This window comes from Pelophylax lessonae (genome assembly GCF_965119305.1).
Source record: "Pelophylax lessonae genome assembly, chromosome: 10".
Classification (NCBI taxonomy): Eukaryota; Metazoa; Chordata; class Amphibia; order Anura; family Ranidae; genus Pelophylax; species Pelophylax lessonae.
The window spans coordinates 161743540-161760038 of NC_138777.1; the positions used below are offsets into that span (position 1 = coordinate 161743540).

Consider the following 16499-nt stretch of genomic DNA (forward strand, 5'->3'; position numbering starts at 1 on the left):
ATGAAAAAAAACTGCTCAGGTATAAAAATTGCATTAACTTAAAAGGTAGCAACCTCTCAAACCCTACAGTCTCATCCAAGTCCCAGCTTTTTCCTACAATACGTTCTGATAGAAATGTGCAGGAGGTGGGAAACTTCAGCACTACTTGAGGCTCCTCACCATAGAGATGTGCAGGTAAGGAATGTGCGGGGCCTGTGCTTAGCAGTAAGCTTCAAGACTGTCTGGAAGTGTTGGAGATTTGCCTGTCAGAAACGCCTGTGATTCAGCTATAAAAGGAGGGTTTGTGAAGCCGTCTGCACTCTGTACATGCCACTTACACTTACAAAAAAAAAAAAAAGACAGGTTTCTAGCTGAACAGGGTTACATGATCTAGTGAACACCACACAGCCTCTTGCAAATATTACACTATTGGTTTTAGTTTACTTTTATTAAAAGACACAAAAAAGACACAAGTAACAATTATTAGGCCATAGCAATGGTTCACCGCACACAATACCTCTCTATTACACTAGAAATGAAGTGTTGATAGTGGTTCCATGCAATCTTCTTTACAATATAATGCTGTACAGTCACTAGGCTGCAATTTGTACAAAAGTATTCACAGCAGCGGGTAACATGGCTTTCTGTGACATGGCACAGTACTTGAGTTCAACTTCTCTGGTCACATCACTTCTTCTTTGTTGCTGCAGCTTCTGCTAGTCGGGCTTCTGCAGCAGCTTGAAGGACAGCTTGTCGCTCCTCTAGAAACTTTCCATACTCTTCTGGGCACAGGCTATGGAGGCAAACATCAAAAGAAAGACTGATGTACAGGTTTGAATAATATTTTGCATACTTGTGTCAGATTAAAAGTATTGAAGCAAGTGTAAGTGTGGCTGCCACCTAGAATTATTAAGAAAAGGTAAGCAATGACAGCCTTCATGTTTCTCCAATGAAAGTTTTTTTCTCTTAAAGAAATTAGTTTAATCTAAGTTAAAGCTGATTTCCGAGATTTCTTCTTTTTTTTTTTTTCACATTATTTTGGTCCAGCTTTGACTCATCACATTGCTACTACAGTGGTCCTTTGTTTTCACATAGGTGTGCAATATTTATACTTACCATAGTACCAATATAACTATGTGGAGTCTTTCAGGACAGCACCTTGAGAGATGGCTCCTCCCACTTGCCAACAGGAGGCACCACTTCTACCAAACTTAAAAGGAGGCTTCTCCCCACAGCTCATCAGTTGGAAAAGAGTATCTCCGTCCCATGCTAGAACACATAATCACAATATGGTTAATAACAGCAAAAAACAGAAGGGCGGGTTGTTGCTAACCTGAAAGACTCCGGGAAAACAAGTTACTGGTAAGTCTAACTTGAATTTTCCCTTAATGTCTTTCAGGACAGCACCTTGAGATAATAAACGAGACTAACTAATTAGGGGGGTAGGGGGGGACAACAGCCTGAAGGACCTTTCTGCCAAAAGCCTGATCCCCTGCTGATAGAAGGTGCAGCCTGTAATGGCAGACAAACGTTAGATAGCTTGACCACGTGGCCGCCTTACAAATTTGATCTGGGTTGGCACCAGCTTTTTCTGTCCTAGAGCAATAGTTCTAGTAGAATGTGCTCAAATCCACAGCGGGGGAGAGAATTCCATCTGGGAGTAAGCATTCAAAATAGCTGATTTAAGCCACCTAGCATTTGACCCTTTTCGATGTCTGGTGGCCCTGTTTGTTGCCTGGAAAAAAAAAAAAAAAAAAAAAAAAAGAACAAAGAGTCCGAAGACCTGAAGCTTCTTATTACCTCTAGGTAATGTAAAAGGATTCGTCTCACATCTACATTGTGAAAAAGTGTTCTTTAGCCCTTGAAGGGTTAGGACAAAATGTCAGCAGGAAAATATCCTGAGACCGGTTTGAACTGACGCCACCTTTGGCAAAAAAACCTGGATCGGTTTTGAGTATAATTCTATCCAGGTAGATGGACAAGAAATGCTCATTAACGGATAGTGTGTGCAGTTCACTGATTTTTTTTTGGCAGATGTATTTGCAACTAGAAATACCTTCTTGAGGGAAAGATTTCTCAAAGAAATAGATTCTAAAGGTTCAAAAGGCTCCTTTGTGAAGGCCTGTAGAACCACTGATAAATCCCACTTAGGAAAATGTTTAGATGGTGCTGGTCTGGAACGAGTAAGTGCCCTAAAAAAAAAAATCTTGTGACCAAGGCTTCTGAAGAAATTGGTCTCTCCAGGAATACTCCCAATGCAGCCACTTGCACCTTACCAATTGTCAGACCTTTGTCTGCCCAATTCTGTAGGAATTCCAACACTGACACAATGCTTTCCAAGGTTCGATTAGTAAAGAAAAGAACAAGCGGAGCGCCTCTAAATGCAATACGTTTAATGGAGAAAAAAACAAACATACAGTGTGAAGTAACTCACTAGACGAAAGGAAATGAAGGCTCAAGTGCAACGTCCTGGGGTCAAGCCGTCCAATAGCTAGTGCCGGGAGAGGAGAAGTTGGTGCTATCCGGTGGATGGAATGGCGGGGAGATGCCGGCTCTCGCTTCGCCGGGACCGGACTCTCGAGGCAGGCTGTTACTCAGCGTCGACCATGTGACGTAGGCAGGGTCAAGGTGCACACGACGCGTTTCTGAGCGTGCGCCAAGCTCGTGGGGAGCATGCGCGCTCTTTCTTCAGGTGTAGATGTCGGGACCATTGTAAGCCAGGGAATTTATACACACGTAATGTGTGAATAGGAGTACACGAAGATTGAGTGACCAATGAGGTACTATGGCGGCCATATTTAAAGGCTCAAACCATGCAAGATTACACAGTAATAGATAAAACATACACTATTGGTGAAAATAAATAATTAAATAAATAAAACAAAAAGAAATGTGAGGGGAATGTGTACATATATAAACAAAGAAGAGTACAATGTAGATATAAACCCTAAGCTAATATCTCAATATAAAATAAAATAAAGTAATTAGAAATAAAAATAAAAATAATAATAAATGAATGAATAAAATATAAAATGGTAAATGATAATGGAGAGTAATAGCTAGAAAATGAATAAAAAATGAAAAAATATAAAGAAAAATAATGAGTGTAATGAAATTTATATGATGAGAGTGCCAAATGATGATGGGAAATACTACATTGATACTGAGTTTGGGAGTAAAAGATACACGCACATGTACACACATATACCTATGTATGCATATGCATACGCGTACCCGCCCACACCCATATGTACACATAAAAAAGTATACAATAAATGTTTAATAAAAATATTAGTTAAAAGATATTTTCTCCAAAACGTGTGTTTAAAGAATATGGGAGTAATTAATATAAGATTATATAAAAGGATATAAAGGGATGTGAGAAAAATGGACATATACATGTATGTACATACTATATATATATATATATATATATATATATATATATATATATATATATATATACACATACATACATACATACACATGTATATGGCAGGTGAGATGAATATATTAAAAAATATATTATAAAATATTAAAAAGTCACAATATTTAATGGTGTATATTTTATATAAAAGGACCTCTATAAAAGAAACAATAATTATAAAATAGTACTGATTTCAAGTTCCTCATTTAGTCCATACGGTTTTAATGTGTTCAAAGAAAAAATCCAAAAAGTCTCACGTTCGCAGAGCCTAGAGAACCGCTGGGCCTCTGGTAATTTATGGGATATGGCCTCAATAATCCAAACTCTCAACCCCTCAGTAGATTTGTTGTGATATTCTAGGAAATGTCTGGGGACACTATGTTTATCGGACCCTTCCTCAATAAGCCACCGGTGTTTGCCAAACCGTTGGCGCAAAGGACATATGGTGCGGCCCACATATAATAATTTACAAGGGCAAGTCAGACAATATACCACATGATCTGTGGAACAATTGTAAAAATTGTCCAACGAATATGTGTGGCCTTCATGGGAAAAGGATTTTTGTCCATAAATCATAAAATCACATGTCTTACATAATTTTTTCTTACATGGATACATTCCCTTGAGGGGAATGAGGTTCAATGATGGGGCTTTGCAATGCTCAGGTAGTTTACTGGGGGCTATTTTATTCTTTAATGTTGGTGCTCTCCGATAGGTAACTATAGGACGTGGGTGTAAGATTGCTTTGAGGTGTGGGTCTTGCAACAAAATATTCCAATGTTTACGGAGTGTCCCCTCCATGTTTCTGAACTTGGTGTGGAATCTAGTAATGAAACGAACCGGTTGGTCCGCTTCCGGCTTGGGAACCTTGGGGGGCTTTCCTTTGGCATATGTATTGCAAGCTAGGTCAACCAAGTCTGATGGGTAGCCCTTATCAAGAAATTTATTTTTTAGGTGGGAACTCTGAGACTGGTAGTCTTGGTCCCTGGTGCAGTTCTGCCGTAACCGGCAAAACTGCCCTTTGGGTATGTTATTTATCCACGTGGGGTGGTGGCAACTCCTATAATGTATATTTCTTCTTTTTCTGCTATGCACTGGCCTGATATCTTGCTTCCACAGTAGCTGTTACCCAGTGTATCAGAGCGCCAGCCATTCCTTTATTTTAAGGTTCGATTAGTAGAATGACACCAAGCATTGTAGACCTTCCAAACCTTAGCGTAAATAGCCCTAGTTACTTCCTTCCTACTAGAAAGCGGTTACTAGAGGTTCTGAGAATCCCTTATTCTTCAATAGCTGCTCTTCAGATACCAGGCAGTGAGGTTTGGCCTGGCTATATCCGGGTGACATACTGGGCTTTGAAGTAGCAAATCCTGTTGGGGAGGAAGCTGCCAGAATGGTTTGACTGCCATCTGTAGAATGGTGGAGAACCAAGCTCTCTTTGGCCAGAATGGAGCAATCAGAATTACCGACAATCTCTTTCTTTCTGTATCTTCCTTAATAGCAGCGGAATTAGCTAAAAAGGGGGAAAGGCGTAACCCATGAGAAAGTTCAAAGGATGCGCTAAGGCATCCATCCCCAGAGAACCGTCATTTCGGTGGGGAGAAAAGAATTGAGGGAGCTGTGCGTTCTCTTGACGCAAACAAGTCCACCTGTGGATGCCCCCACGTCCTGGTGATTAATTCAAAGATTTCTGGATTCAGGCTCCAATCTGCTTCCTGAATCTTCCGTCTGCTCAAAAAATCTGTCACCTCGTTTAATGTGCCTTTGAGATGGACCGCTGAGAAGGAAAGCAAGTCAATTTCTGCCCACTCCAGGATTTTTGTTGACAGCAACTGAAGGGCCTTGCTTCTCATGCCCCCTAGTTTAAGTAAGCCACGGCAGTGGCATTGTCTGATAAAATCTACACATGGGACCCCCGGAGGTTTGGAGAGAAGGCAGCCAAAGCTAAAGAGACTGCCTTTAACTCTCTCCAGTTTGAGGACTTCATTGCTTCGGCTTGGGACCAAACTCCTTGTGCCAGATTCTGATCCCAGTTCCCGCCCCCCCCCCCCCCCCATCTCCACATGCTGGCATCTGTTGTCACTCTTCTTTTGATTGAAAAGGTCCATAATAGGCATTTCGACAAGATCAATTGATTTCTTCACCACTAAAGGGTCCTTTTGACCCTGGCGGAGATCTTTACCTTTGCTTCTGGGTTTTTGGACTGTGATCCCAAACCTTCAGCAGGAAACTCTGGAGTGGCCTGAAATGGAGCCTTGCCCACTGAATGGCTGGCATAGTTGAGGTTAGGGTCCATAGGGCTGACATAAGCCTTCTGACCAACATTACCTGATTTGTCTGTAGCATAGCTGGAGTGAAATTTGACTTTTGAAGGTTCCCAATCCAACCCAGGGTTTCCAAGTGACTGCCGGGCTTTGCCCAGGTCTTCTTGCAATCTTTCCTTGGAAGGAGCAAAGAATAGGAGGGTCATCCAGATATGGGATTACCGAGACCCCTTGAAGGTGGAGAGGAGAAAGGCCTTCTGCCATTACCTTCCTAAAAATCCGAGGGGCAGATGAAAGGCCGAAAGGGAGGGCTTTGTAGATGCAGGTCTTCCTTCCCCATATCCACTGCCATCCTCAGGAACTTTTGGGACTGAGGGGCTATGGAAATATGTAGATAAGCATCTCTTAAAATCGATCAATGCCATGAAGCATCCTTTGGTCAACAGATTCCCGACAGTGAAGAATGAGTCCATACAAAATCTTCTGTACAGGACTGACCGGTTCAATGGTTTTAAGTTGAGGATGAGACGATAACTCCCGGATGGCTTCCTTCCCAGAAAGATATGGGAATAGAATCCCTGATGTTGTTCTCTGGCGATACAGGACTCACAACCCCCCTGTCGCATAAGGTCCTTTACCAGGTCCTTCATAGCCAGGGCTTTTGTTGTGTCTTTTAGAAGGTTTGTGACAAAATATCTTTCTGGAGGAGGATCTGAAAATTCTTTTTGGTAACCCTGGGACAGCATGGCTAGAATATATTGATTTTCTGTCACAGCTGCCCAGTGGGGGAGGAATTTTTGAAGTCTTCCTCCCACAACCAACAAATTGTCATTATGTAGGAGGGATGAAAAAGGGCACTTCCTTTTCCTTTAGTCCTCTGCACTGAACAATTCTTTCTTTTCCCCTGGGGCTAGCCATCTTGTTCCTGAGCCCCTTGAGGTCAAAAAAGCCGTTTAGCTGGTTTTCTTCTCTTCTTAACAGGGAATGATCTCTTTTTGTCAGCTGTCCTGTCTAAAACCGAGTCTAAATCAGGACCGAACAGCAGATACCCCATAAACAGAATACCGCAAAGCTTGCTTTTGGATGCTGCATCACCTGGCCAGGTCTTCAACCATAGAGCTCTTCTGGCTGAAATATCTAAGGCTGCAGATCTTGCTGTCATTCGAACGGATTCGGCTGATGCATCTGCATTGTAGGTTACAGAGTAGAAAAAAAAATCAACAATCTCTTGTTTGGGTGAATCTGCAATATGCGCTTTGAGTGAATTTATCCAGTACTCCAGATTTCTAGATACGCAAGTAGTCACCATAGCTGGCTTGAGATTGCCCATGATGGATTGCCAAGCTTTAAGCGGTTTCTCCATCCTTTTGTCCACGGGATCCTTTAATATTCCCATGTCCTCAAATGCCAGGTTAGTTGACCTGGAAACTTGGGGAAAGGCTGCACCTTGTCTAGGTACTTTATTCCAAAGTGCCTCTGGGTCTTCATCAAAAGGAAAACGCCTTTTATGGGCCTGTGGAAAAAAAGGCTTCCTCTCTGGTTCTGCCCATTCCTTTTTATTGGCCTCAGAGATAACAATGTACAGGAAAGGTGCGACTTTTAGGTCCCTCTAGACCTGCATACATCCAATCATTCAGAGACCATTCTTTTTTCTCTTCCCCCAAGCCCAAAGTAACAAACTGCCTTCAACAAACCATCAACCTGGTCTAAAGACAGCTTGTATTTTGAGGGTATATATTCTACCCCTTCCTCCTCTTCTACCTTCGAATCTTCTTTGGAATGAGTCCCTCTTGGGTAGGAGAACCTATCTCATCCTCCACCGCAGGGATTAACTGTGAGCCCCCTGAGAGGATTGTAAGGTAGATGGCTGACTTAAAGCGGAGTTCCAGCCTAACTGCACACTCACCTGTCCCACGGTCCAGCGATGCGCCGTCTTCTCCCTCTCTGCTCCGCGGCGCCGGCATCACTGATGTGGGCACCCGGCTGTGACAGTTTGCGGCTCCACAGCCGGGTACGCACTGCGCATGCGCGAGTTGCGCTATGCGTCGTGATTGGCCGGCAATCTTCTGGGACCTCTGACATGTCCCAGAAGATTGCAGGGAGGGAGGGAGGAGAACTTCCGCTCAGGGTGCCGTGGCGCTCCGAGCGGAAGTGGGAGCGGGTACCTGTCAAAACGAGGTACCCACCCCCCCCCCCAAAAATGACATGCCAAATGTGGCATGTCAGGGGGTTAGGACTATTTAAAGCGGAAGTTCCACTTTTGGGTGGAACTCCGCTTTAACGGTGGATTTGTTAGCGAAGAGCGACAGGATTGAATGGTAGCATCCAGCTCTTTTTTAACCGATGCGATTAAATCGCTGCATGCAGTAGAAGCTTCCCCTTTAACCAGGGAGTATATGCATGTCTGACAGTGTTTTCTTCCAACCATCAGGTAGCTTTGCTTTCATGAAGGGCATTTATTTTTAACTGCCAGGTTCAGAGCTCTTAGCCGGCCATAACGAGAGAAAAAAAAAAAAACACAAAACCGTCATCCCAGTGAGTCAACCATTTCTCATCTGGGTCACCCCAGGTGCACAGGAAGCATAAACAAACTCCAAGTGCCCAGACAGGCCCCCAGCCACCAGGGGGGGGGGAAAGAAAGAAGGAGAGAGACCCCACAGTAATCAAGGCAAGATGCACAATCTACCTCTTACTTGGGCCTTGCTGGTGCATGTGCCTGTCCCACTTGCTGCCGCGACCATAGAGGTGTTGCAGTGTCCACACGTGGCTTAGGAACGCCGGCCGGACCTAGATCCGGAAAAAGACACCAGATCTGTTCCTGCCCTCATCCCCTGTGCTTTTTTTCGGCAGAAGTGATGCCGCACGCCTGCTCCATGAGCGCCGCCCCTCACCGGATACCTCACTTCCGGTCGGGTGAGTCACCACTCCGCATCCAAAAAGATGCACAACTAGACCAGCAGGTGGGACTAGGAAAAAAAGGAATGTCCACTGCCAATTTCTGCCGCCGCCTAGGAGCGGCATCCATGAGCACTGTAGGCTCTCCCCGAGCACTGAAGCGGGAGAGGGAGCCCATCCAACAACAGCTCGTGCGGTATGAGAGGAACAGACTCTCTTAAAAAGGAAAAAAAACAGGTATGGTGGAGCAGGAAGGCTTGTCTCCCAGGACAGCACCTAAGAGGTCCTGACTCCCAACTAGATGTTCCTCCGTGGAGGAAACACAAACTGATGAGCTGTGGGGAAAGGCCTCCTTTTAAGTTTGGTGGAAGTGGCGTTTCCTGTTGGCAAGTGGGAGGAGCCATCTCTCAAGTTGCTGCCCTGAAAGACGTTAAGGGAAAAATACCTAGAATTTAGCTTTAAAAAGTGTTAGTTTTGTCCCTAGATGACATACTTACTCTCTGACAACTTTGATTCCCAGTGAACGGGCACTACCATGGAGACACTTTACCACTTCCATCAGTGGCAAATCCCGGAGAATAAACGACTCATCTTTAGATTTCACCAGTGCTATTTCATATAGCTGCTTCAAGGTCAACATCCCTGCAACTTCATGACCTAATGACACAGGAGAAGAAAAAGATTACATTTATGTACTCCCCATCAAATCCTTCACAATGCCAGTAGCTGTTTAAGCAGCAATAATAATGTGTAGCCTTCGTACCAAACAGAGGAAACCTCAACCTAGCAGAGGTCTTCTGTGTACTCTTGCAACAATTAAGCTTCAGAGATTGGGTCAGAAAAAAAAAAAAAAAGTCTCAGCTCTGGTCCTGATAACTGCATAAGGAATCCCTGTACTGGCCTGACTGAAAATGGAGCCTATAATCTGAATACAGATGGGTAGTTACTGCAGACAGCAGTATCATCACTGAAACTATACCACAGTATACTAGAGAACTGGATAACTTGCACTTTCAAACTGACTAGAGAAACATCAAAGAACTCAGGGCTGTCCCAGAGAGAGACACCAGCAGTAATGGATTGGAAAAACCTGTGCTTGTTGGCTGCCAGGAGTGACTTGCAGCGTTTTTCCAATCCAGCATGAATCTCCCAGCAGTTGTCGATCGTTGCAAAATCTTTCAAAATGAACAAAAAAACAGCAGAGGTGAAGAAAGCACATCCAGTCTCCCGATGACACAAAGCGAAACTGAGTAGGTGTGAGAGGTCAGACTCTAGGGGACTGGCCATGCCTAGTAACCATTTCCCCTGTAGGTTGCACATATACGGTAATCCTTGGATTTCCCATTATTACTTTTATTAGTGGTTAAAATATAAAAAGAAACGTCAACAGCTTGGAGACGTCCAATCCCTTCTCTAAAACACCAGAGCAGCCAGTGCCAATGTGCTATTAAGTATGGAGGAGCTGGTGTTGAATAAAATATCAGTGAAACTTATTTTAGATAGAATAGGAAAAGTCGGAATCTCAAGAAGAGCCTACTGTAACCACAGTTCAGAGATTTTTTTCCCCCCCCTGTCCCTTTAATGACAAGAAATACAGGAATCAGGGATCAGTGAGACAAGAAGACAGAAACAAACCTGGCACACTTCCTAATTTCTATGTTCACTGAAGAAGTTTTTGCAGCTCTTTGTCAAACTAGAAAGATTCCACTTAATTTCCCATACCTGTGACATGTAACTCCAAGACAAGGTTAGGGAAATCTCCTGATTTGGCATACAGCAATAAAAAGACTGGCAAATCTAACCCTCACTAGGGTAATAACCCCTTTCACACACTGTCCAACACATTTCACTGGAATGTAAATCAAAGGGTTCACATTGTCTGGTGTTCTAGTCATATGCTGCGTTTTCCATTGAAACCTAGCATAATGCAAAGGGGATGAAACACAGCCCCTGACCTGTTGTGTGTGTTGCTCACCTAAAGGTCAATGAGATTCTGCAGACCCATTTTTGATATGCGCTCCAAAAGTAGTTCAAAATCGGAATCACCTTTCAACTATATCTCTAAAGAGTATTTGCTACTTTACAAGAAAGCAGAACAATACCCTACCCCAATACCCTACCCTGCGTATTAATAATTGGGATATCTAGCAGTCTAGTCCTTCAAGACTAATGCAGCCTTTTCTTTTCTCTCTAATAAGAGTACTGTATGCACGATCTATCATAGCTCAAATTGTTTAATTGCCAAAGAAAACAATAGCATTTAGCGTTTTTTTGGATTGGTGTCACAGCCTTGCCCCCCCCCCCCCCCCCCAGAGACTAGGAGTTGTTTTTTTTACTCCCAGCTGGAGGAGGGGCACTGCCCTTCCTCTCTCTTCCCCTCCCCTGCTCTAGCATTGCTCCCTGCTCCAGCCCCATACACCAAACCCCCCCCCCCCCCACTCATTCCTCCCTTTCCCTCTCCCCTCTCCTTCCCCTGGGATATTTCCCCCCTTCCTCCCCTCCCTTTTCTTTAACGCAAAATGGGTTGAAAAATGCTCTTATTTTGAAACGTTTGTTTGAGATAAAGAAAAACTACACGTCAAAGTTTGTTATGCATAATGGTCTGTGTGGACCTGGCCCTCCCCGATATTTTTGGTATGTCCGCTAGCTTATTTGGCATGTTGCTACCTATCTTAGCCTACAACGCTGAGATGCAGTATGTACTAGAGCCATAATTATTGTTTTTGCGCTCTCTCCCTTGGCAATCAAGGCACTATCATTGTTTCTTTTCCTTGAGATTGGTGCCTTTTTTTTTTTTTTTTTTTTTTTAAGGTTCTGTTTCCACATCGATACATGTTTGGGGATTGACTTCGCCCAGGTTGACCCATGCACCCCCTACCCCATCAGACCGGAGGTTAGGTTTTTTTTGTTTTTCTGGCCCCCATGGTACCGATGATATTTATTTACGCTGGACTGCATACTCTGAGTGAGGCCTTTTTTTTTTAGACCCCACCACCTTCTTTTCTCCCACTCTAGGGTCCTTTTCTTCTTAATGTTCCCCATGATCTTTTCCCCCCCACGGGTTTCTAATGGGATGGTCCTCTGTATCAGACTATAGTTTTACCCTCAGGGTTTATGGCTCTTACCTGGCTTTCCCTGAATGTTCAGAGTCTCAGCTTACCTCAGAAGCGGTTAAAGGTCTTCTGGTTTCTGTGTTCTTGTAAGATAGACATTGTGTGCCTGCAAGAGACACACCTGGCCTCCTCGTCGGTCCCACGCTATTTCGATGCTTGCTATCCACAAACCCATCATGCCTCAGCCTCAGTCAACAGGCATGGGCTTATGGTGGCTTTTCACAAGCGGGACCCCTTCACGTGTCACAGGTCTATTGCAGATCCACAGGGGCGCTAGCTTTTGCTTGGTCCTTTGATGGACACGGAGATTACGATTTGCACTTTTTTTTTAGGCACCATATGAGAGACTGCTTTATTTTAGGTCACATTGGTTTTCTGTAATCCAATCCCATCTGAAAGGCACATTGCTTTTGTGCGGAGACTTTAACTGGGTCCTTAGCACTAAACTGCATCATTCCTCTCCTTGTTAGTCATAGCCAGAGAATCTTTCTAAGGCATACTGCAACCTTTTGGACAAACATGGCCTAGTGGATATTTGGAGGGAACTTCATCCATTAGCAAGAGACTATTCTTTTTATTCCAACCCCCATGCAAGCTACTCTCGTATCAACCATGTGTTTACCCAGAAACAATTCCTGCCTCAAGCTATATCTGCCTCTATCCTGACGGTACCGTGGTCAGACTATGACCCTATCTTGGTTACATGTACAGTATCTCACAAAAGTGAGTACACCCCTCACATTTTTGTAAATATTTTATTATATCTTTTCATGTGACAACACGGAAGAAATGACACTTTGCTACAATGTAAAGTAGTGAGTGTATAACGGTGTAAATTTTCTGTCCCCTCAAAATAACTCAGAGCCATTAATGTCTAAACTGCTGGGAACAAAAGTGCAAATGTCCAAATTAGCCATTTTTCCTCCCCAATGTCATGTGACTCGATAGTGTTACAAGGTCTCAGGTGTGAATTTGGGAGGATGGGTGTAAAATTTGGTGTTATCGCTCTCTCTCTCATACTGGTCAATGGAAGTTCAACATGGCACCTCATGGCAAATAACTCTCTGAGGATCTGAAAAATAGAATTGTTGCTCTACATTAAGATGGGCTATAAGAAAATTGCCAAGATCCTGAAACTGAGCTGCAGCATGGTGGCCAAGACCATACAGTGGTTTAACAGGACAGGTTCCACTCAGAACAGGTCTCGCTATGGTCGATCAAAGAAGTTGAGTGCACGTGCTCAGCGTCATATCCAGAGGTTGTCTTTGGGAAATAGACATAAGAGTGCTTCCAGACATTGCTGCAGAAGTTGAAGGGGTAGGGGGGTCAGTGTGTCAGTGATCAGACCATATGCTGCACACTGCATCAAATTGGTCTGCATGGCTGTCATCCCAGAGGGAAGCCTCTTCTAAAGATGATGCACAAGAAAGCCTGCAAACAGTTTGCTGAAGACAAGCAGACTAAGGACACAGATTACTGGAACCATGTCCTGTGGTTTGATGAAACCAAGATAAACCTATTTGGTTCAGATGGTGTCAAGCGTGTGGCGACAACCAGGTGAGGAGTACAAAGACAAGAGTGTCTTGACTATAAGCATGGTGGTGGGAGTGTCATGGTCTGGGGCACCATGAGTGCTGCTGGCACTGGGGAGCTGCTGGCACTGGGGAGCTGCAGTTCATTGAGGGAACCATGAATGCCAACATGTACTGTAACATACTGAAGCAGAGCATGATCCTCTACCTTCGGAGACTGGGCCGCAGGGCAGTATTCCAACATGATAACGACCCCAAACTTACCTCAAAGACGACCACTGCCTTGCTAAAGAAGCCGAGGGACTGGCCAAGCATGTCTCCAGACCTAAACACTATTGAGCATCTGTGGGGCATCCTCAAACCCGAAGGTGGAGGAGCGTAATGTCTGTAACATCCACCAGCTTTGTGATGTCATCATTGGAGGAGTGGAAGAGGACCTCAGTGGCAACCTGTGAAGCTCTGGTGAACTCCATGCTCAAGAGGGTTAATGCAGTGCTGGAAAATATTGGTGGCCGCACAAAATATTGACACTTTTCGCACAATATGGACGACATTTTGACTTAGGGGTATACTCACTTTTGTTACCAGTGGTTTAGACATTAATGGCTGTGTTGAGTTATTTTGAGGGAACAGCAAATTTACACTGTTATACAAGCTGTACACTCACTACTTTACATTGTAGCAAAGTGTAATTTCTTCAGTGTTGTCACATTAAAAGATATTAAAAAATATTTACAAAAATGTGAGGTGTGTACTCCCTTTTGTGAGATACTGTAGATGTCTTGGATACTGACCCAATTCCTCTTTCTTCTGTATCATGGGTTCTTCCCGTGCACCGTCCTAAACTTATAATCAAGCTTTGGCCCATACTCTCTTGGTCTGGGATTGCATTAAATATCCTGCTCGCCCGATATCTCCTCACCTCCCTCTCTTATCTTTGCTCAGCTGCCCTCTGTTTCTACCTGGGTTGGAGGATCCCTGAAGTTTCCTTTGGTGGAAGCATAAGGGTCTCTATATGGTTTGTGCTTTGCTTACGGCTAGAGGAATCTGTTCATACCAACACTCATGGGACTCGCATGAAATCCCCGAATTAAGACGTTTGATATCTCTTTTTTAGAGTCCCTTACCAAACATAAGGAACACCCACTATTGTCTTTGAGACCAGAGGTCGAACCAATCCCACGACTCGTACCGCAAATCCTTTTGTACTGTGAAAATGGACAAATGACCAGGGTTCTGCTCTGCAGCCAGGAGACTGGTGCTAACTTTGGGAGGCCCTGTTTAAATCTTCTCGTAATATTTTGGCCCTCGAAAACTCTTTTAAAATTAGGTCCGTTGGTACCTTACCCCAGCTAGGATCACAAAAGGTCTTCCATCATATCCATCCAACTGCTTCCAAGGTTGCTTGGATTTGGTCATGAAACATATGGTGGACCTGTCCCAAAGGTCCAGAGGTTATGGATTAGGGTATACAGATTAGGGATCGACCGTTTATCGGCAAAGCTGAGGTTACCGATATTTCGGGAAAGTGCATGTACTGGAGTAATGCCTGCAGCTAGAGGCATCACCCCGGTACCGGCGTCCACAGCCGATGGTCGGCTCTCTTGTAATGACAACCGATGCGGCTGAGAAGCCACTCGGCTGTCATTACAAGGAGCGGGAGGGGACGTTCCCCCCTCCCCCCCGCGGCTCACCTGGGTCTCCTGTCCCACCGTGAGACCCGGGCAACCATCCTGCACGGCCGCCGAAGAGAAGACCCGATCAAAGCTGCATTCGGCTCTGATCGGGACTCCATGTAAAAAGCCGGAAGTGATGTCATGACATCACTTCCGGGTACTCGGCGCCAAATTAAAAAAAATGACAGCATTCAAGACAGCCAAACTTGGAGTTTTGAATGCTTTTAAGTGCCGAGTAGGGGTTTGGGGTCTTTTAGACCCCCAGATCCCTCCACAAGAGTACCTTTAAAAAAATAAATAAATAAATAAAATAATCTATATATATTTTTTTTTTTTTTATGTACGAAAATATCGGCCAATACCGATATGCGATGACCAAAATATCAGTATCGGCAATAAAAAAAAACGTTATCGCGGGGGCGTGGCCGGAAGCGGACCGTGTCGGATGCCTAGGAGAAGAGCTCCGCCGATCTATTTTAAGAATCCACTGCAATCCTCTCCGTATCCCTTCTTTTAGAGAACATCTGCCACAAATACCTGCTACCCTATCCCCTGGGGTCCCAACCAGCTAAAAATTGAAAGAGAAAGAGCCGCTGAGCACGGACATCCAGCCGCGGCCTACACGCACGAAAAGCCGCGGACTTTCCTATAGCGGTATCCGGCAGCATCCGATTCCGATCCCCCCTCTAGTGGATTTTCTACCCCCATCACCAGCTACCCCACCCCTTGGGGGACCTGATCGGCTAGAAATTCTGGTGACCGGAGGCCGTGTGGGCCAGGGGAGAGCTCCGTGACCGCTGCTTTCAATCTGCTGCAATCCTCCTCCATCTCCCCTTAATAGTGGCTGTAAACACCTCTGGGGGATCCAGCTAGACCACCAGGATCAATATCAAGCAGTATTTTGAAGGAAGGACTCAGTTTGAAGGTCCGTTTTTTTGAGGCCTACACAGGTACTGAAGCCGAGGCCTTTCCTAGATAGGGCCCCGATCGCGAGCGCCGAGATTCGGTAAGACCCAACCCCACCTGGGTCCTCCTTCCTTCTTCCTCCTCCTGGGTGCCCCCTGGATCACTTATCCTCTCCTGCTCCCCATAGAAAGGCCTCTGACAACCCCACAAGCTTACCATAGCAGCTCCGTCCGCCATCTTGACTGCAGAAGGGGACAGAGACTCTCAACAGGCAGCACAATTTCCACCCTATCCAGCAAGCACCCCCATTTTAGATTTCTGCTGGCTGCTCTACTGATCACCCGCTAGCACCTCTCTGGATTTGCAACAGTTGCACATGGCGGGGAACATGTAAAGAGGGGGCTCCCCTGCCGTCCACCCGATAAACCTTAAAAGCTCCACTATGGGAGGGGCATGCGCGGAGCTCTCCAAGATGGCCGCTTAAGCCTGGAGCTCCGTGCCACCCCGACATTGCTCCCCGCCCTGAGCCGGTGATAGCCACCTTTTCTGCGCCTTTTCTGCGCCCAGAGACGACAGCTCGACCCCTTACCGCCTCGGGACCTGATACATATCCCACAGTCAGGTCAGGAGGGACCTCAGACCGGAATATCAGGCCGCATCGCCGGAGACCGCTCGATCCAAGATGGCAGATCCGGCGCCTCACACAA

General features: G+C 45.1%; 1 protein-coding gene across 1 annotated transcript in view; it reads right to left on the reverse strand.

Annotated features, from left to right (window-relative positions):
• Positions 1–483: 483 nt before the first annotated feature.
• MRPL11 (mitochondrial ribosomal protein L11) overlaps positions 484–16499 on the reverse strand; it is a 59189-nt gene continuing 43173 nt past the window's right edge. Inside the window, exons 5-6 of the mRNA XM_082269740.1 lie at positions 9063–9222; positions 484–772 (exon numbers count right to left, since the gene is read on the reverse strand). Of these exons, the coding sequence (XP_082125866.1) occupies positions 667–772; positions 9063–9222 (266 nt within the window). The 3' untranslated portion in view covers positions 484–666. The remainder of the gene's footprint in view (positions 773–9062; positions 9223–16499) is intronic.